The 21,817-nt window shown below is 43.3% G+C and overlaps 1 protein-coding gene across 2 annotated transcripts in view; it reads right to left on the bottom strand.

The window, feature by feature from the left end:
• LOC122664292 (methionine aminopeptidase 1B, chloroplastic) overlaps nt 1–21,817 on the bottom strand; it is a 90,949-nt gene that overhangs the window by 51,482 nt on the left and 17,650 nt on the right. For both annotated transcript variants that reach the window (XM_043860048.1, XM_043860047.1), the window contains exons 4-6: nt 15,479–15,640; nt 15,337–15,378; nt 14,512–14,583 (exon numbers count right to left, since the gene is read on the bottom strand). In XM_043860048.1, coding sequence (XP_043715983.1) covers nt 14,512–14,583; nt 15,337–15,378; nt 15,479–15,640 — 276 coding nt within the window. The remainder of the gene's footprint in view (nt 1–14,511; nt 14,584–15,336; nt 15,379–15,478; nt 15,641–21,817) is intronic.

Genomic DNA, 21,817 nt, shown 5'->3' with positions numbered 1-21,817 from the left:
CCTCATCCCCTGACCTTCATCTCTGGCACTGCCGACTTGGTCATCCATCCCTTAGTACTTTGTCTCTTTTGTTTCCGAGCTTGATTAAGCATTGTAATAGGAATGAGTTTTTATGTGAGGCTTGTGTTTTGGCCAAATAGACTCGTTCCAGTTATTCTTCATTAAATAACAGAAGTGAGTTTCCTTTTGCTTTGGTTCATTCTGATGTGTAGGGCCCTGCCCGTTGTACTTCCCTTTCTGGTCATCGATGGTTTGTCTTGTTTATTGATTGTTATACTCGTGCCACTTGGGTGTACATGATGAGCCATAAAAGTGAGGTCTTCCGCTGTTTTCAGTTATTTCATCGTATGGTTCAGACCCAATTCAATGCCACCTTGTGCATTTTACGCAGTAATAATGGCGAGAGAGTACATGGAGGGTCGGTTCCAACTTTATTTGGCTGCACATGGTATTGTCCATCGGACAGTGTGTTGACACACACCCGAGAATGGGGTTCTTGAAAGGAAAAATAGACATCTCCTTGAGGTAGCCCGGGCCATTATGTTTGCAGCGGGTTTCCTTCTCACTACTGGGGTGATGCCATTCTTACCGCTGCTAATCTCATCAACCGTGTGCCTACCCGTGTCCTTGATGGTCGTTCCCCCGTTGATCTCCTCCAGGGTTCCTCCTCCTTTGTGGTTCCCCCCAAAGTTTTTGGTTGTGTTGGCTATGTCCGCAATCATCATCCTCATGGGAAATTTGCTCCACGGAGCATTCGGTGTATTTTTCTGGGTTATTCTGCGACCCAGAAAGGATACAAGTGTTACCATCCACCTTCTCGTCGTACTTTTGTCTTCATGGATATTGTCTTCCATGAGTCCTTGTCATATTATTCCCAGACACCTCTTCAGGGGGAGCAGGATCAGGGTTTGGAAGATGTGTCTGCTATTCTTCCGGCTTCTATTCAGGGGGAGCCCTCTATAACTTCAGCTCCTATAGTGGTTCCTATTCAGGGGGAGCGTAGACCAGTCAGTCAAATCCCTGTTGATAAGGTATATACCCGGGAGCGCACAGGACAAGTTGAGACTACCACCACCACCATACCACCTCCACAATCGTCTGCACTTGTTCCAGATCCAGACCCTACTACATCATCTGGTAAGGATCCTTCCCTTGACTTACCTATCGCTGTTCGTAAAGGCGTTAGGTCATGCACCCAACACCCCATCTCCAATGTTGTTTCCTGTGATGCTTTATCTCCTTCATATCGTGCATTTGTTTCTTCTCTTTCCTCTGTTTCTATTCCTCAGAAATGGCAGGAGGCGATTGCAGATCCAAGGTGGAAAGCAACCATGATGGAAGAAATGACAGCCTTACTTAAAAATGAGACATGGGAGCTAGTTGTTCTTCCTTCGGGTAAGAAACCTGTCGGGTGCAAATGGGTATTTGTTGTCAAGCAGAAGCCAGATGGAACAGTGGATAGATATAAAGCCAGGCTTATGGCCAGAGGCTTCACTCAGACTTATGGGATCGACTACCAGGAGACATTTGCCCCTGTTGCAAAGTTGAACACTGTCCGGGTCTTACTGTCTTGTGCTGTCGACTTTGGCTGGGACCTACAGCAGTTGGATGTACAAAATGCATTTCTTCATGGGGAGTTGGAAGAGGAGGTTTATATGGATGTTCCTCCAGGTTTTTCCTCTGACAAGACCCATGGGAAAGTTTATAGGCTTAAAAGGGCACTCTATGAGTTGAAGCAATCTCCACGGGCATGGTTTGGTAGGTTTCATAAAGCCATGGTCTCCTGTGGATACAAACAGAGTCATGCTGATCACACTCTGTTCATCAAGCGAAAGGGAGAAAAGGTCACTCTTCTCATAGTTTATGTGGATGACATAGTTGTGACTGGTAATGATACAGATGAAGTTTCTCACCTGAAGGCTTTCTTGGGACGGGAATTTGACATAAAAGATCTAGGACAACTAAGATATTTTCTTGGGATTGAAGTTGCCCGTTCTCCAAAAGGCATCTTTCTCTCCTAGAGAAAGTATGTTCTAGATTTACTATCAGAGACTGGTTTGCTTGGTTGTCATCCTTGTGACACTCCCTTGGAAGCTACTACCCGTCTGCAAGAGAAGGATGGTGAACCTGTTGATAAGGGCAGATATCAACGATTGGTGGGCAAGCTAATTTATCTCTCCCACACTAGACCAGATATTGCCATTACTGTGAGTCTTGTGAGCCAGTTCATGCATGATCCTTATTCCACTCACATGACTGCTGTTCTTCGTATTCTCCATTACTTGAAGTCAGCTCCAGGAAAGGGGATCCTTTTGTCTCCTCATGACCATCTTCGCATTGAGGCTTACACAGATGCTGACTGGGGTGGTAACCCTGACAGGAAATCTACCTCCGGCTATTGTACTTTTGTTGGAGGAAATCTAGTCACATGGCGGAGTAAAAAGCAAAATGTTGTGGCAAGATCTAGTACTGCAGCTGAATTCCTTGCTATGGCCCAGGGCATATGTGAGTTACTGTGGCTTCAGAGTTTACTCCTTGATATTCGTGGTTCTGTTCATCTTCCAATGATGTTGTCTTGTGACAATAAAGCGAGAATTAGCATTGCCCACAATCCAGTGCAGCATGGCCGTACCAAACATGTGGAGATTGACGGGCACTTCATCGAGGAGAAGTTAGAGAGTGGGCAGATTTGTATTCCTTTTGTGAAGTCCGGAGATCAACTGGCTGATGTCTTCACCAAAGGGTTGAGTGGGAAGTTGTTTTATCCTAGTCTAGTCAAGTTGGGCATGTGTGATATCTATGCCCCAACTTGAGGGGGAGTGTTGAGATGTGTTACCCGATATTATAAGGGTATTTTGGGTTTTTTATTTATGCTTTATTTATGTACTTTTGAACAAGGGTAGGATTGTAATTTGGGCTGTGACACTGTTCACGTGAACAGTGTCGTGAACAATGTCGTGAATAGTATCGTGAACAGTGTTTCCCTTTGTAATCTCTTTTATTATTATTATTATAAATAGAGAGCTTGACTGATCTCATTGATCATTCAAGCCATTCACGATATTATAAAGGTATTTTGGGTTTTTTATTTATGCTTTATTTATGTACTTTTGAACAAGGGTAGGATTGTAATTTGGGCTATGACACTGTTTACGTGAACAGTGTCGTGAATAGTATCGTGAACAGTATTTCCCTTTGTAATCTCTTTTATTATTATTATTATAAATAGAGAGCTTGACTGATCTCATTGATCATTCAAGCCATTCACGAAATTCCTGTTTTGTTAACACAAAGTATAATTCCTTTGAGAGAGAGATTCCCTTAGAAGAACGAGCAATTTCAATCCCAAGGAAATACTGCAACTGCTCCAAGTCTTTGATTTCCAACTCCTGCCATAAATACTTTTTCAATTTATTTATTTCAGCGGAATCACTCCCAGTAAAGACGATGAAATCAGCATAAACGATGAGAACAGTAATGTGACCACCAAACCGCTTAATGAGCAAGGTGTGATCTGCATTACTTTGAGTGTACCCAGCAATAACCATAGCTTTATGAAAACGCCTAAACCAGGCTCTAGGGGACTGTTTCAGCCTATACAAGGCACACTTCAGTCTGCACACCTTCCCTTGAGTTTCCTTACTTGAGAATCGTTGAGGAACTTCCATCTATACCTTCTCTTCAAGTTCTCCATGGAGGAAGGCATTCTTAACATCAAGTTGTTGTAGTTCCCAACCCAAATTAATAGCACATGAAAGAATAACTCGAACAGTGTTAAATTTTGCAACTGGTGCAAAAGTCTCCTGGTAGTCAATCCCATATGTTTGGGTAAACCCTTTTGCAACTAGCCTGGCTTTATATCGATCCATTGTTTCATCACCCATTTGTTTCACTACGTATACCCATTTGAAGCCCACGGGTCATTGCCTGAAGGAAGAGAGACAAGGTCCCATGTATCATTCTTTCCAAGGGCTCTCATCTCCTCTATCATAGCCTCTTTCCATCTCGAATCTTCCACTGCATCCTACCAAAAGTAGGGAATAGAAATAGAAGATAAGGAAGAAACAAACGCATGATAGGAAGGTGAGAGGGAATCATAAGACATAACATAAGAAATGGGATGTTGGGTACAACTCTTCTTCCATTTACGGACAGCAATAGGCAAATTCAAAGAGTCATCACTGGAAGGAGGAAGTCTACCAAGTTCAAGGGAGATGATGGGCGGTCCTGGATCTGAGGAGAGCGGCTGAGCAGTGGTCCGATCGGCTGGATCTTTGCCAGACCAAGAGCGAGTACGAGTAAACACCTGCAATGGTTTAGTACTTGGTACATTGTCAATAGGAGGAGGCTCCCCCTTCGTGGATGAGCGCACATCCAACTCAGGAAGAGACAAGAAGAGACTATCAAGAGGAACAATCAGTGGTACATCATCACTAGAAGGCTCCCCCTGAAGGGGTGCCGAGGAATAATTAGCAGCGGACACATGAAACACAACATCCATAGTGACAAACATACAAGAAGTAGGCGGATGGTAGCATCTACAGCCCTTCTGAGTGGCAGAGAAGCTGACAAAAATGCACCGTATCCCCCAAGGATCAAGTTTGCTAGCAAGATGATGGTCGCGGGCGAAACACATACAACCAAAGACTCATGGAGGAAGTATAAAAGAGGACGGGTACTGGAGAACATCCAAAGGAGATCGGGAACCTAACACACGAGAAGGGGGGGGATTAGTAACAACAGAAGCAGCAAAAGATGGGGCTGGTGAAGAGATGGTGTCCAACCTAGACATCATGCGGTGGAGAAGGAGCATCTCATCTTGTGAAAAGTGGCCCTCGGTAGGTGTAGAAGTCACTGCAGTGTGATGAGCATCTGCTGGATCAAAAGCACCGCGTCCACGTCCCGGCCACGTACACGTGTACGGTGGAGGTGGGACGCCCATGTAACTTCCAACAGTATTCCTTTGTGTGACGTTCCTTCCCACGGTACTCACATTTCACCGGTTCACGAGTAGGACCATCTCAATAAGATAAAGGACGGCTAGTAGAGCGAATAAAAGCATCCTTGGACTGAGAATCAGATCTAGTGTAGAGAGCTGATCTCTATTGAGAAATGAGCTGAAGCATGGCTGTCCGTCGGCTTTCCTCAAGCTGAACAAGAGCGTAAGACTGCTCCAGGGAAGGGAATGGATCTTGACTAAGAACCTGAGACCGAATATGATCATACTCCACATTCAATCCTGCCAGAAAATCATAAACACGGATCATATTTTCTCGTTTCTTGAAGTTGGCAGCATCAGTAGAGCATGTAGCCTGAAAGGTCTCATAGAAATCAAGCTCCTGCTACATGCTACGTAGCTCAGAGTAATACTGGGACAAGGACATCTCCTTCTGGGTAGTCCCATGAATTCTCTTCCTAAACTCATAGACCTGTGCAGCGTTTCCAATCTGAGAGCAGGTTTCTTTGGCTGCCTTCCAGATCTTCTCAGATGAGTCCAAGAGAAGATAGCCATGAGCAATCGAAGGTTGTATATAGTTAATCAAGAAGGACATGACAAGAGAGTCATCAAGAATCCATTTTTGTAACAAAGACCAGCAGTCGTAGGCTTCACAGTTTCACCTGTAAGATATCCGGTAAAACCATGGGCAGCAATAGAGAGACAACAAGAGTGTGACCACATCAGGTAGTTGCCACCATCCAGCTTGATAGAGCTAACCGGGAACGATGGAAACTCGCTAGAGGTACTGCGACTCATCCAATGTTGGTTGAGGTGGTGCTTTCGCCGGACATTATGGCCGATCAAAAAAATAGTCCCAACCACTCGCTACAGCAAGGTAAGGGTGAAAACAAGGCTGTAGTAAAGGAGCATCACAGGGAGAAAAGGCAATAGCAAGAAAGGATTGCTGGTCTAGGCCATAGAAAACAAACTAGGCACAAAAAAGGACCCTTAGTGGGGAAAAGAGAACTACTAAGGATTAGTTCATGTAGAAGGCCCTAGGAGAAGGGAAGGGAGCTTTAGAAGGAGAAAAGGAAGGAGAAGACTCGCACACACGAGAGAGAGAGGAAAGTTGCGAAAGAAACAGAAGTCGAGAGAGAGAGAGAGAGAGGTAAGTCACGCCGGTGGGGTGAGGCGGTGCTGGTAGCGGTGTTGGTGGTGGTTTGAGGCGATGCTAAGAGCCTAAGAGGTCGCGAAGGTGAGGTGGTGTGAGTCGTTGGAGAAAAGAGAGGCACTGGTGGCAGTCGCAAGGAAAGGAGAGGCGATGGCAGTGAGCTAGATCGTGAGAGAAATGAAAAGGGGAGTGGCTCGCACAGCGGCGGTGGTGGTGCGGCTGTGTTGTCACGATGGTGGCGGCGGCTGCATAGGTACTAGTGCGAGGATCCCAAGACTGATTCCCGCTCTGATACCATGATGTGAAACAGAATGGGAGAATGATGACTTGTGTCCCAAAGGATCACAGCCAAGTTCTATTTATAATAAAAGAGGAAAGAACAAAATTACAAGTACACCCTTGGGACTTAACACAATTACTAAAATACCCAAATTATAACAGTAGATAAGGTCGGCTACCACTCATTGTGCAACCCTAGCATCTCTTGCCAAATGACAATTCGGTGGATGTGCCTTGTAGGCTTGTACAGCCCATGTACTGCTGTGCTGTACAAAGGAGCAGGAACCTCTTTCGGGTAGCCACTTTCAGAGGCTAGCATGACCGAACATGAGAAACCCCCAAACCCCTTATTTGTAGAGTAACAGTTCTCTCTTGGCCTTAACACCTATTGTAATATGGGTTTCAAGGGTAAAAATGTCATAGGGGTAATATTGTCCTTGTACCCATTCCAGAACATTCTTTCTCTTATTATAAATAAAGGTCGGCTGTAGTCACTCTAACTCAAGCCATTATTCAAGGATTTCCACATGGCATCAGAGCCAAAAATCCGAGAATATGGGACCTAATATTCTTTTCCTTTTTTTCTCTTTCTCCGTCTCTCCATCGTGTTTGTGACCTAGCAGCACCACGGCCTCCACCACTAACCTACCACCAGCAGCAGCCACCCCTCCGCCAGCAGCCACCTCTTCCGCCAGCAACCAACACCACCGCCAGCCGTCCACCAACCTTCCGTCACCTTCCCACACCACTGCCACCCTCCCGCAACCTTTTTTTCCTATTTCTCTTGCGGGAGGCCTTCTCGAAACCTTGCGCTATTTTATTTCCCTCCCTTGGTGGTGAGTTGACTCCCACCAAGGGCCTTTTTCTTTGCCATTTTTCCCCCTATGCAATAAACCTTTTCTGAATTTTTTTTCCTCTATTATCGAGGGTTTCTCTGTGACCAGCCACCATGCCTGACAACTCTGAGATCACGTCTGCCTCCTCTGGCAATGACGGCATATCGCTGTGTGATTTTGTTCCTTTTCCCGCCAGTCCTATAAAATTAAATGGGGGCCAATTACCTATTGTGGTCTCTCTGGCTACATCATTGGAACCTCTGTTAAGCTTATTGATGCTGGTCCTGAACAAAATCGGTGGATGAATTTTAACTTCTTGTTTATGTCATATTTGGTATATTCCATAGAGCAAGAGATTGCTGGTCGTTATCTTCTTCTGGATTCAGTAGCCAAGATCTGGAAGACAGCCCAAGACACATTCACAGGTTGGGAATGCAGCCCAGTGTTATGAGCTTCGCCAGAAAATTCACTCGACAAAGCAGTTGGAATTATCCCTATCTCAGTACTATAACAAGATGAGCACGATGTGGCAGCAACTTGATTTCTTGGGCACCTTCACTGCAACCTGTACTGCTGATGCCACTGCCTTCCGAAAATGGGAAGACGGATTATGAATGTTTGATTTTTTGGCTGGCCTTAATCTCGAGTTTGATCAGATTCGATCCAATATTCTGAATCGGGATCCTCTTCCCACTCTTGAGCAAGCATATGATATTCTTGAAGCCGAAGATAGCTGTCAGACTGCCATGATTCCTCCTGTTACTCAGGAACGTTCCGCTCTTAACTCTGCCCTGCGGCTCCTGCCCGTGGGAATTCTTCACACTCTTCCAGTGGGGATCATCCATCTGGTGACCATCCTCCTATTAAGTGTGATCACTGTGGAAAGGAATGGCACACTAAGGATCGATGCTGGAAGCTACATGGTAGCCCTACAGATACTCGCGGGCGTGGAAAAGGTAGTTCCAATCGTGCCAATCCTGCCCGGGCAAATCAAGCAGCAACTGATGACCAGCCCTCTAATCCATCTCTATCCCAAGTTGTGGAAGAACTTCAGAATCTTCGGAATATGATGTCACGGCTGGATACATCTTCATCTGGGTCTTCTTCTTTGGCTGCATCGACTATTTCCTTGCCATCTGATCCTCTTACCACTTCTTTTACAGGTATTTTTGGTGGGAATAGCACATCTGTCATACCCAAATCTTTGGTCATTGACTCGTGTGCTACCGACCATATGACAGGTTCTTCTTCCCTTCCGAATTATTTTCCAATATCTGGTCATCATAAAGTCCATGTTGCTGATGGGTCTCTTTCCCCAATCTCGGGCAAGGGATCCATCAAGTGCACTTCTTCTCTTTGCCTTTCTTCTGTTCTCCATGTTCCTAAGTTTTCTACTAATTTATTGTCCATTAGTAATATCACTAGGGACTTGAACTGCAAAGTAATATTTTTCCCACTCACTCTTTGTTCCAGGACTTGGAAATAGGTCGTACGATTGCATGTGGTAAGGTGGTTGGTGGTTTGTATGTGCTTGATAGTTCGCCGGCAGCAGTGACATCACAAGCCTTAACTTCTGATTCTACTTCTGCATTACTTGACTTAAATAAGTGGCATTGCCGTTTGGGCATCCATCTTTGAGTGTCTTATCTACTTTATTTCCCAGTTTATTCAAACGATGTAACCCGAATAATTTTTCATGTGATGCTTGCACTCTTGCTAAGCAAACTCGGAATGTTTATCCTATTTCCGATCATCATAGTGTGACGCCTTTTGGATTAATTCATTCCGATGTATGGGGCCCTACTCGTTGTGTGTCTATATCTGGTTTTAGATGGTTTGTCACATTTATTGATTGCTATAGCCGTACTACTTGGGTGTATTTGATGCATAGCAAGAGTGATGCGTTTGCTTGTTTTCGGTTGTTTCACAAAATGATTCAAACTCAATTTGATGCAACAGTAAAAAATTTACGGTCTGGCAATGGCAAGGAGTACATGGATGGAGCTTTTCAGGCATATTTAGACACTCATGGTATTATTCACCAGACTTCTTACGTTGATACCCCAGCTCAAAATGGAGTGGCTGAACGCAAGAACAAACATTTGTTGGAGGTGGCCTGCTCCCTTATGTTTGCCATGAATGTCCCTCCTCGTTTTTGGGGAGATGCCATTCTTGTAGCCACCTACCTAATTAATCGGCTACCGTCACGGGTGCTCACAGGTCGCTGTCCACTTGATGTTCTGTTGGGATCTTCAACATTTATTGTTCCACCCAAGATATTTGGCTGTGTGGTCTTTGCTAGAAATCATCATCCTCATGGGAAGTTTGATCCGAAGGGGCTTCGGCGCATATTTCTTGGATATTCAGCCATACAAAAAGGGTATAAATGTTATCACCCTCCCACATGGAAACTTTTTGTCACCATGGATGTGGTTTTTCGGGCGGTTGAACCGTCCTTCGCACCATCGGTACCTCTTCAGGTGGAGGATTCAAGTAATGAAGATGTACCTCTGATAGCTCCATTAGATGTACATGTACCCACCATTGAAGATGAGACTATTGAGTTGGAAGATGGGATTACCAGTCAAGAGCAAGAACTAGGACAGAATGGACAGCATATAATTCAGGGGAAGTCTGGAGATCAAAGGAAAGAACCGAATCAGGTGCAGACCTTTGTTCCTGGAACATTTTTTCCTCCTTAAGGAGTTTTCTTCCCTCCTCGTGAAGCTGGGCACAAAGAGACCACCACCACTGCACCCACACAATCAATACCTGCTCCAAGTCCTAGTCATCCATCTGGTAAGCCCATTTCTGATCCAAGTCTTGATCTTCCTATTGCAGTCAGAAAACCCAAGCGAAGTTGTACTCTATATCCAATTTCGAATTTTGTCTCTTATAATTCTTTAACTCCTTCATTCCATGCCTTTGTTTCCTCTTTATCTTCCATCTCTATTCCTAACAACTGGCAGGAAGCAATAGCTGAACAAAAATGAAAGGCGGCAATGGATGAAGAAATGCATGCCCTGGAAAAAAAAAAAACCTGGGATTTGGAAACTCTTCCAAAAGGAAAGAAACCCGTTGGTTGTAAATGGGTCTTTGTAGTAAAGCACAAGCTGGATAGGACAATGGATAGATACAAAGCAAGATTGGTTGCCAAAGGGTTTACCCAAACCCATGGGATCGACTACCAAGAAACCTTTGCTCTTGTAGCAGAGATGAACATTGTTCGGGTAATTATTTCTTGTGCTGTAATCCAGGGCTAGAGTCTTCAACAACTTGATGTCAAGAACGCATTCTTACATGGAGAGTTGGAAGAAGATGTCTATATGGAGATACCTCCAGGATTTGCTTCACCAGAAACTCAAGGAAAGGTGTGCAAATTGAAGAAGGCCTTATGGCTTAAAGCAATCACCTCGAGCCTGGTTTGGTCATTTTCATAAAGCTATGGTTGCCAATGGCTATAAACAAAGCAATGCTGACCACACACTGTTTGTCAAAAGAGTGGGACAGCATATCACTATTCTGATTGTCTATGCAGATGATATAGTGATCACTGGAGATGATGCACAAGAAATTCAGAAGTTGAAGACCTACTTGGGCACAGAATTTGAGGTCCAAGACTTGGGAAGATTGGGGGTATTTCTTGGGAATAGAGGTTGCCTATTCAGCTAAGGGTATATCTCTTTCCCAAAGAAAATACACTCTTGATTTGTTGAGTGATACTGGGATGCTTGGGTGTAAACCTGCTGATACACCTTTGGAGCCTAACACACACCTAAAGAGTAAGGAAGGTAACCCTGTGGCTAAGGGAAGTTATTACAGACTGGTTGGGAGATTGATATATTTATCCCATACCCGACCAGATATTGCATTTGCAGTAAGTTAATCAGCCAGTTTATGCATGATCCTCACTCTTCACACATGGAGGCTGCATATCAGATCCTAAGGTACCTGAAGTCTTCCCCTGGTAAAGGAATCCTATACTCTTCACACAGCCACCTCCAAGTAGAAGCTTATACTGATGCGGATTGGGCAGGCAACCCTGATGATAGAAGATCAACATCTGGCTATTGCACCTATGTTGGAGGAAACTAAACTACTTGGAGAAGCAAGAAGCAGGCAGTGGTTACTCGGTCAAGTGCTGAAGCTGAGTTTAGAGCCATGGCACAAGGTATCTGTGAACTACTCTGGCTCAAGGGACTTCTTCAAGATCTTGGGACGTCAGTTGATCTTCCTCTGCGACTCTACTGCGACAATAAATTTGCAATCAGCATTGCTCATAACCCAGTCCAACATGATCGCACCAAACATGTTGAGATTGATCGGCATTTTGTCAAGGAGAAGCTGGAGCAAGGAGTCATTTGTATTCTGTTTGTTCAGTCTAGTGATCAACTGGCTGATATTCTCACTAAGGGGATTAGCAGTAAATTGTTTTGTTCTATTGTTAGCATGTTGGGCATGTTTGACATGTATGCACCAACTTGAGGGGGGAGTGTTGTAATATGGGTTTCAAGGGTAAGAATGTCATAGGGGTAATATTGTCCTTGTACCCATTCCAGAACATTCTTTCTCTTATTATAAATAAAGGTCAGCTGTAGTCACTTTGACTCAAGCCATTATTCAAGGATTTTCACAACACCATTAATGGTTGATCCCCATAGCGAGTGCCATGTATAAGCCCCCAGCCATAAGGGGCCAGATGGAAGGCAATTGATCAGTAGATTTTATCTTTATCTTCTTTGGAGCATGGTCTGTTAGAGTCAGTGCTCCCTAATTGGTCCCAATTGAAGCCCCAAAAACGAGGGATTAATTCTCCTAAAGGTTTTAGAGAGAATAAAATTGAGCAATACCCACCTAGGTACTAATACAAATGTACCTTGGCGAACTTAATTAATTCATTCTTACCCAATAGGAAAATTCTGTGAGTCAATCTCTTTAGGCCTAAATGATATACTAATTAGTGATGGCTGGCCTCCTTGGGGTGGTGCCCTCACCGCCCAGGGCCCCCATCTCCCAACCCTCTCTCCCTCCCTCCCTCCCTCTTCGTCACCTCCTATACCCCTCTGGCTCCCACCTTGCTGCCCCTATCACCTCACCCCTTTCCCAAGGAGGGAAGACTCGGTCTGATCTTTTCAATCAAGCCCAAGCGCTCTCTAGAGAGGGTCTCCAGTTCCATTTTGTTCCACCTTGCATTCGTGAAAACTCAAAAAATGCAAACTACCCTTACGAACTTCTGGCCAATGAAGCTAACCTTTGGTCTAACTCCTTGGTCGGCCACTTCATCGGAAGCCGACTACTTTTCAACATTGTCAAGCTTTCTTTCTCTAAGTAGTGGAGAGGTTAAGGGCAAATGGAAACTTACCTGTTAGACAAAGGGTTTTTCATTTTCAAATTCTTTGAGGAAAGAGATAAGCTGCAAGTCCTTGAAAGTGGTCCATGGCAAGTTGGCCGCAAACCGATCATCCTCAGGCATTGGGATAGCCGTCTGCAACTTCCCAAGGTCGACCTCACATCATTGGATCTCATTACCCGGGCTACCCTTGCACTTCTGGTGCTCTGAGGACCTCAGTCATGTCGGATCTGTTATGGGTACCCCACTCTAATAAACAGAAGAACCAAAAAGAAAGATCGTCTCGCTTTTGTGTGTATCTGTGTGAACATATCAGCCAAAAAGCCCCTTCCTTCCTCAATTATTATCTCCGATGGTGAGGGCTTCATGTTTAAGCAAGACGTCTTCTACGACTGGAAACCACCGCACTGTGTTGCGTGTAGAGTCTTTGGGCACGATTCTTCCCAATGCCTCCTCAAAACCTCCGACCCTGTGAGTGTAGACCACCCTTCAACATCTCTTATGGCTGATACAACCCTTGAAGTTCATAAATTTGTGCCAGTTGCGCCCGATGGAAACCTTGTCCCCATTTCCCCCACCTTCGACCCTCGTATTCATCTGCACACTCTTTATCCTGCTCCGCCCTCCCCCTTGCCCACGGCTGGCTCCCCCATTCTCCAGAACGTGGCCGTCATAAAAGCAAACTTCGGCATCCTCCTCGCTGTAGGGAGCAGCCTGCCTTAGGTTCTCCCAACAGTCATTCTATCAGTCGACTACATCCTCCATCGGTCCTCCCTTACGCAAAGACCGACAGTCCATTAGCCTGTCCCTCTCTGCATGTCAAGAGCCCTTGTCCCGAGGTTGCTGAAGTCTCCAGGCTCACTGCCCCCCTTGGTCCCCAGACCAATTGCTTTCAGTCAAATCTCTCTGGTTCTCCTTGCGGTCACGAAGCGATGCAATCCTCCCTACCATTGGTCCTCGCTTCAACAAGGACTGTCCTTCTCTACTCTGCACTCTGTTAGTGGCTCTGACTTGATGTGGCAACTAATCCCTTCATCTGTGGCGACCATCCTCCTAAATCCTCGAGCGGTCGCTCTCGCTTGGATGCCTCTACTCTTGGCTCCTCGAAAGCTGGTCAACCGTCACTACAACCCTCCTATGCTTTGACCTCGTTTATTGTGCACTCTTCGATTCTCCCTCCCCTTTTGTCTTTTCCAAGCTCTTCTATTGGCATGGGGCCCATAACTAACACGAGCTTGTCTTCTACCACTCGTATGAGTCCATTGTTGAACCATTCTACTCCATTGACCCATTTGGTCAGTCATTCCAGTGGGCTTCCTCATCGCTCTACCGTGGCCTAGTTCCCTGTGGCTTACCCCTCTATCCTCTCGGGTACCACTATGGGTGGGGATTCTACCCCTATCAACCCGTCTTCTCCACCTGGACGAGCTTGAAATCTACGTTCAACCATCCTATGCCAGCTTTACAATTTACATACCCATCCCTCCCCCCTCCGTGTCTACCGTCAACTCGACACAAGTTCCCCTCCTTACCCCAAGAATTGGTTCCCCCTAGACTATCTATTCCTTACCCATCAATGAGAAGATATTACCTCTAAACAAGGTTATCTGTGACCATGGTCTCTATCGCGACATCTAGTTGTGATCAATTGGGTCGCTCTTTCTCCGACTCGTGCTCTGTAAATTGAAGATGGGCTTGTTCGATGCATCATGGTTTGGTTTTCGCTTGTTTGGCCTCCTTCTGGTTTGCCGCTATCTTAATATTCGTCTCTGTGGTTCTTGGGGGTCTTCCCCTTTCTTACTTCAAGCCTTGCCTTCCCCTTGTAAAGGTAGGGTCTTGAATTTTGCTAGTGGTTTGTTTGTTCTCCCCCCTCCCCCCTTTTCTATTTCTTCGGTAATGAATTTTTTCATTCATCCAAAAAAAAATACAAATGTACCTTCACAAGGCGTTTTGTTGCATCGCAAACATCCCCACAAAGAAATGTCTTTGATGTATCTCCATGATAACCCTGAAATTCAAATGAAAACCATGTATCATAAGTAAAACATCAGTACCTAAAACAATTGATGAGCAATTAAAAAAAGCTATGGATAGTTTAAATAATGAAGTAGCAAAACACAGCAAGGATATCTCCAGAATCTTAAGGCATTTACAAATTACCGACTCAAAAAGCTTTAGGAGATGACATAAAAGAATGGCATGAAATGGTATATATGTAAGTTTCCTCAGCAAGAAAATAATACTATAGAAATAGGAAATGTAAGAAGTGGTCAACGTTGAGATTTTTTCACAAAGATACTCTTTTGTAGTACACGCTACTTACTGCCCAGTACTATACCAGTTTTCAAGTATGCCCATTTAATTTCTCTTGATATTTGATCAGGCAGTCATATGTTTGTGCCCCATCATGAGTGGAGGTTCATATTGAATTGTAACTTTGTAAGAGAACTATGGAGATGGATCAAGTAACTGTCCCACTTTGGTCAGTAGTTAAAAAGATCTGTTGTAGTACCTCAAACTCTCCATTGTCATTAAGGATAAGTACACATGGCCACCATTTATTTATTTGTTGATTTATTTAGGTATTTGATAGACTAGATGCAGTTAGCTCACTAAATTTTATAGAAAACATATGCAACTAAAAAATCCACTAATACAAAGTAAATTGTACTCAGACAATTGACATTGAGTTACAAAGCATAATAAAAGAAATTCAGATAAGTCAAGAAAAAAGACGATTGACATGGGAGAAGAAGCATACATTCAAGAAGACAGTCACATCGATATTGATTATGTCTCCTTTCTGCATAGGAAATGATTATCAGTATGAAAATGAGAAATGGATAGTCTTCCCTGGGAAATATGTGGAGCGAAAAAACAAAGAAAAAGTTAGTACATAAAACCTGTAGTTGGCGGGAATCAGGTATTCCATGGCACATGCACTCATTAACTGATGTGCAAACACTTTTCGGGAATCCCCCATAGCCAAGAGGTGAAGGATAAGCACCAGCATCAATAATCATCTTGTGAACTGCTTTGTCAATTTCATCCGTTGTTGCTGATGGCTGATAAGAACATTGAAGAAATGTAGCATATATTATTACCATAACATGTCAAAGGACTGAAAGCATCACATGCCAAACAAGATTACTGATGCCGAATCATTACCAAACTGGGTTTTTTTGCATAGGAATAAGTCTAGGGTTGGGTTATATACATGTTGGGCATTTGATCCGATGGATTTTCTATGTAATAGGCCACTTTTATGGGCCTAAAATATGGGTAATTAGGTTGCGTACGGGATTGCTTACTTTTATTTTTATGTAATTAGTGGTCATGTGATCACTTAAGTGATCATGTGACAATTTAAGTTGGGCTGGATTAGGACTCTATAAGTCCAGCCATGTTTTGAGTCTATTTCCTTTGTTATTTCACTCTCCTAGTCAGTTTAAGTTACCTAATAGGTTAAGGATTGAGTTAGCCTTTCCTTTTTAGTTAGTGGAGTCTATTTTTGAATCTTTTATATAAGGTTGTAAGGGGGCAAGCATTGAACAAGAATTTTGATTTATGAAAAGCTTTTTGCTATTCTTCTCCATTGAAGATTTTTGTCTTATGTTTGATCAAGGCTGGTGGGATTAGTGTTTGATCCAATCGGCACCTTGCGGTGAGAAGCCCAGGTGATTCGTTCAAGCTCTCTTTATTCTCCATTGCTGTTACTTTCAAGTTCTGATTTTTTATTCAAGTTTTTACAATCAAACAAGCTGCTGCCAAGGAAACTCTGCAACAACAGTGAGTTTAAATCATCCCCATCCCCAACAATTTTTCTTCTAATCCTCTCACAGCCCAAACCCTAAGATTCACCCTTTTGTTTTCAATTTTCCCCAAGACCTAAATCCACCACAGACCTAACCAGCAATCAATTCCCTTCCATATTTGGATCGAATTCTCCCCTCTCCCATTGGGAAACTCAATCCAAGTCTGGTCCACTTTTGACCACTCTAAACCCTAGATTCCATCTTCTTCCTCTTGTCAAAAACCCAAAATCCTAACTCTAACCTTGCTGCCAATTCTAATTAACAAGCCTAGACTTATTAAAACTTAACAAGACCTTCACTGGAAGACTCCCCAATATCAACTTGACCTAACTGTACCATCAAACCCTAGACCCCATTAAACCCTAACCCTAATTTAACCAAAGATACCTATTTGACCTAGCCGAACTACCCTGTTCATAGCAGATCCCTGTTATTGGCTCCTAGTTTGATTATTCAAATCTAGGATTACATTAATTACACACCCATCATAGTAGTAGTAGCAGAAATAGAAATAGCAATAGCAATAGCAATAGTAGCAGTTGTTAAGGAATAGATTCTTAAGTTACAATAATGTGTTGTAAGGACTTCTTGGCTATGGAAGTCCTCTCCCGGAGTATCCAAAGTTGCATGGACCAGCAACTCATCTCCCCCATCCCCAAATGCACGGTCATATTGCCTTTAGCTTTTTGAGAATCTATCGGGCCTCCGTATCAACCCTCAAAAATCTCTCTTGTTCCTGGCAAAGTCTCTGATTTGGATAAAGCTTTCTTGATTGATAAGACAGGCTTCTCTGTTGGCCACCTTCCAATCAAGTATTTGGGCCAGCCACTGATTTCGACCAGATTATCCGCCCACCACTACCCGCCTATGTTAGACCTCATCCGGAAGAGACTTCAGCTTACTCCTATCCCATGCAGGCCGCTTGGTTCTTATCAGACATGTTCTCCAATCCTCCTACATTTATTGGTCTGGTACCTTTGGTTTGCCCCAGTCTGTCATCAAGTTGTTGGAGTCTCTGATGTCTTGGGTCGCAATTTGCCTCCCCAAGACTGAGGGAGGTTTGGGTCTAAGACGTATTAAAGAAGTCAACTCAGCTGGCATTATCAAGTTGATATGGAAGCTCGCGACCAAGAAGAAAATTAATTGGGTTGATTGGGTTTATTCAGATCTTCTCCTCTCTGACTCTATTTGGATAGCTCCTTCCTTGTCAGACACTTCATGGGTTTGGCGCAAGATTCTATTTCTATCACTTAGGCCTCTTGCAGTGGGGTCCATTCGCTCCCAGATTGATGATGGTGCCACTATCTCCCTTTGGCTTGATCACTGGCACCCTATAGGCGTTCTCCTCCACTTGGTTCCTGATAGAACCATCTATAACTCGGGTCTCTCCAAGTAGCCTTGGTCCCTGGGCCCCTCCGGCCTCCTCCTCTCCTATACTTACTAGTGTGTGGAATGTGCTGCCATCTATTACTAGAAGGCCCCATGGCAGGGGAGAGACTATTGTCTGGTACAAGATCTCTTCAGGAGTGTTCAGCTCCAAGGTGACTTAGGATTTTCTTAAGTCGTGGGCCACCCTTGTGCCATGGTGCAAACTTGTCTGGTTCAAATGCCACATCCCCCGGCACAATTTCACCGTCTGGAGGGCCCTTTCCAACTGCCTTCCAAAGCAATCCTTCCTCATCCACAGCCAGATCTCAGTATCGCCTCTATGTTGCCTCTGCTAGAATGTTGTGGAAGACACTGATCATCTTTTCTTTGTTTGCCCCCTCTCCTCCATTTGGGAAGGGGTTCTTGCAAAATGCTAGCCAAGGAGTCACAAGATACTCCCTTTCCAAAGGGAATGGCTTTGGGTGGATATGACTTTTGTCGGTTCTTCTATTTGTGATATTGTGGGTAAGCTTGCCTTCAATGCCACCATTAACCAAATTTGGAGGAGCAAAATCTCAGGAAATGGACCTCCAACTCTCGGCCTCTTTGGAAGATTTGGGACTCCATCTCCTTTAACATTTAAGCCAAGCTTTCCTCTTTTTCTCTACCTGTATTGATTCCCCAAGGAACAGGCATATTGTTGTTTCCAGGGATCTTCCCCTCTCCTTCTTAGTGCTTGTCTTTTTGTCCTTCCCCGTTTGGGATGTGGTATGTTTTCCTTTTTCTTCTTTGGTAATGAATTTGTTTATTCACCTAAAAAAATGCGTTGTACTGTAGGGGCTACTTTTGTCATTGTTGCTTGTTGGAATATGTAATCCAAAATACCGTGGGGTATTCTGGTCCTTTTGGGGTAATTTTATTCTTATGTTATTAAGTTTAAGTCGGCTATGTGGGTTTTAGTCCCACATCGCCTGTTTCAGTCCCTTTGTAACTTTCCCTTTTATTATAAATAGAGGGGCTTACCTATCAATTAAATAACTCAAGCATTACAATCAAATCTACTTCCATCTTTTCTTCTCTCTCAAGTTACTGGTTACAGGTCCTAGGTTTTCTACATGGTATCAGAGCTGTTGTAACCAGTGACTGATTCTCTTCTTGGTTTGCAGTTTTTTGAGTCGTTTCAAAGTTCTGCGATTTATGGAGACACCCTAGTTCATAGAAAGAAAAGAAGAACTAGGGTTTCCTGCCCTTTTAATCTTTATCTTTTTTTTAATCTTCCACAGTCATTTGTTCTGCCTATGACTTTGAATATCTCTTTTATTGCTGAATCCAGTTACCGCTGTCGATTCTTCGAATCCCCTTCTTTTCCGCCTCTGGCTGCCGCTGCTATACTTTTTTTACTCAAAACAGCTTTCTCTTGTTTTTGAAGATCTGTTTCTGGGTTATAAAACCCTAGTCTCTTGTTCTTGGTTCTTCAATTGGACACCTGATGTCTATTGGAAACCTGATTGCTATCCTGTTGTTATCGGAGGAGATTAGAAGGAATTTTTTGCTGATGTTCACGGTTACTTAGTTCGCTGCTGCAATTTCCGTCTGGTTGCAGATCACCGCCTGTTCTTTTTCTCGGTTGCGAGGAGGAGAGTTTGGAGTTGTGGTTGGGTTTCGTAAGTTACTGAATGGGTCTCGTTCTCTGCAGTTGGCTATTGACTTCTGGTGGTATCGATCCTTTGCTGGAATTTTGTTGCTGCAACTGCTGAGTCGAAGTGTTGCTGCTATTTGCTCATATCGATGTGCAATTGTCAACCTGCCTTGCTGAGTCGATTTCTGAATTGAAGGATCTGGTAAAATAATCTCTGGGTTTTTTTTTGCTGATGGTGTCTGCTGAATTGATTACCCCTGCTACTGCTTAGATGGTTCTTTGCGACCCGCAGCCGATCTTCCCCTGACTTGGCCCGATGTGGTAACGTTGTTGTTGGGTTCTATTTATTGTAGGAGGTTGGAGACGAATTTGGTTCTTCCCTTTTTACCAGATAATCTCTTAAGCCCTCTTTACATATTTGTTCCTCCTTTTACTATTAATGCCCTCATATCCTTTGATGACTTTCAATTCCAAAATTACCCTTTTGCCTTTGGTGGTATTTGCAATTAGTTTTCATCTATATAACAACATGCACATTCTGGTTATTTACTAGAATGCCATTGCTTGCATAATTGGATTTCAATTTAATTGCAATTCTGCCATTCCCCAACCAATAAATGTTAATTCCCTTCATGTCCCCTTGCTTCATTATTTTCCAATAACCCCTTGAAAATTCTGGTTATTTACCAAATTGCCACTCTCCATAGCCATTATTTTACTTATTGCATCCCATTGCTTTTTGTTTACCAAAAAGCCCTTGCAAAATTTTAATTATTTATGGAACTGCCATTACTTTTTCATACATTTCCCTATTTGACTACCCAATTGACCCTTGAAAATTCTGGTTTACCAGTTTGCCCTTTGGCTTGGATTGTATTTAAAAGTGGATTTCCACCAAATTACAGCCATGCCATCCTTTTTTTCCAACACCGTTCCCTTTTAATAATTCTAATTCCCTTCATATCCCATACATTTGGCATATACCCATAACCCCTTTGGAAGTTAATGGTATTCTCTAATTTGCCATTTCTTCCTTTTCCATTCCCTTAGCACCTCTTGGAAAATTTTTGGAATATTATGTTTTTGCCCCATCTCTTACATCATCTCTGTTATGTCCACGTGTACTACACGTGAGGGGGGGATTATGTACAGTACACCTGCAGACATTGTAGAAGCAGAACTTGCAAGAACACTTGGTGCAAAACATAGAAGATCAGAGTTTTCACCATTGCAAATGGGTATCGACTTTGTTATTGGGTTGAGTTTGCCGTAAAGGGGAGATTGAAGTATTGAAGAGTATTGAAGATATTTGGTTGTTGCCTATTTGAGGACTTTCAATTGGGTTGATACAGTTTTTTTTCCGCTGCCTGATTCAGTTTGTTTTCGCTGCTTGCTGCTCTAGTTATTTCACTTCAAGATTCTATGTCACTATGACAATCTGAGATTCATCACTGGATAGCTATTGAAGATCGTTGAAAGCTGCCTTTTTTGGAAGACATTCTAGTCCCGGTTTGCTGATCATGTCTGCCCAAGTTTTGAAGATCTATTTTTTCAAGTTCTTGAAGGTTTATTTGGGAGATGCATTCATATGTCAAGCTGGATTCTGCTGCAACTTAGTTTTTTTCCTTTTTTTGTTCAAGTTGGGCATTAGTACCTTATATGCGCCAACTTGAGGGGAGTGTTAGCATTATTAGGAGTTATTTTTTCTTTAGTTCAAGCTGGATCTTCTTTCTTTGCTTATTTGTATAATCCAGCTTGAGGGGGAGTGTTGGAATATGTAATCCAAAATACCGTGGGGGTATTCTGGTCCTTTTGGGGTAATTTTATTCTTATGTTATTAAGTTTAAGTCGGCTATGTGGGTTTTAGTCCCACATCGCCTGTTTCAGTCCCTTTGTAACTTTCCCCAAGAGGGGCTTACCTATCAATTAAATAACTCAAGCATTACAATCAATTCTACTTCCATCTTTTCTTCTCTCTCAAGTTACTGGTTACAGGTCCTAGGTTTTCTACATCATATTTTAGGTTTACATCTAAATACACTTAAGTTGGGGGTGTCTTGTAATTGCACTTACTATATCTTTATAAATAAAAGGCAGTGCTATGGGTAGGGATTCTAACTCTTATCTCCCTATCGGTCCGATAACTATTCTCTTCTCCTCTCGTCTCCATCTTCTTTCTCCTACATAATACTTCTGGATGTATCTGATTTGTTTCTGTCACATGGTATAAGAGCATATCTAATCAGTCCTGTACATCTTCATCAATTTGTTTTGAGACTCTCTGAAGAGATCGTAGTGTGTTTGCAGCTATCACTGTTGCTTGTATTTCTGTGATATGGTTTGACTATGAGATCTAATCAAGTTATGACTGACTATTGATCCTTGTTTGGATCATCAGATCTCATTTTATACAGCTTTTT

This window comes from Telopea speciosissima, chromosome 6 (assembly GCF_018873765.1).
Source record: "Telopea speciosissima isolate NSW1024214 ecotype Mountain lineage chromosome 6, Tspe_v1, whole genome shotgun sequence".
In the NCBI taxonomy this organism is placed as follows: domain Eukaryota; kingdom Viridiplantae; phylum Streptophyta; class Magnoliopsida; order Proteales; family Proteaceae; genus Telopea; species Telopea speciosissima.
This window is presented reverse-complemented; position numbering and strand designations above follow the sequence as displayed.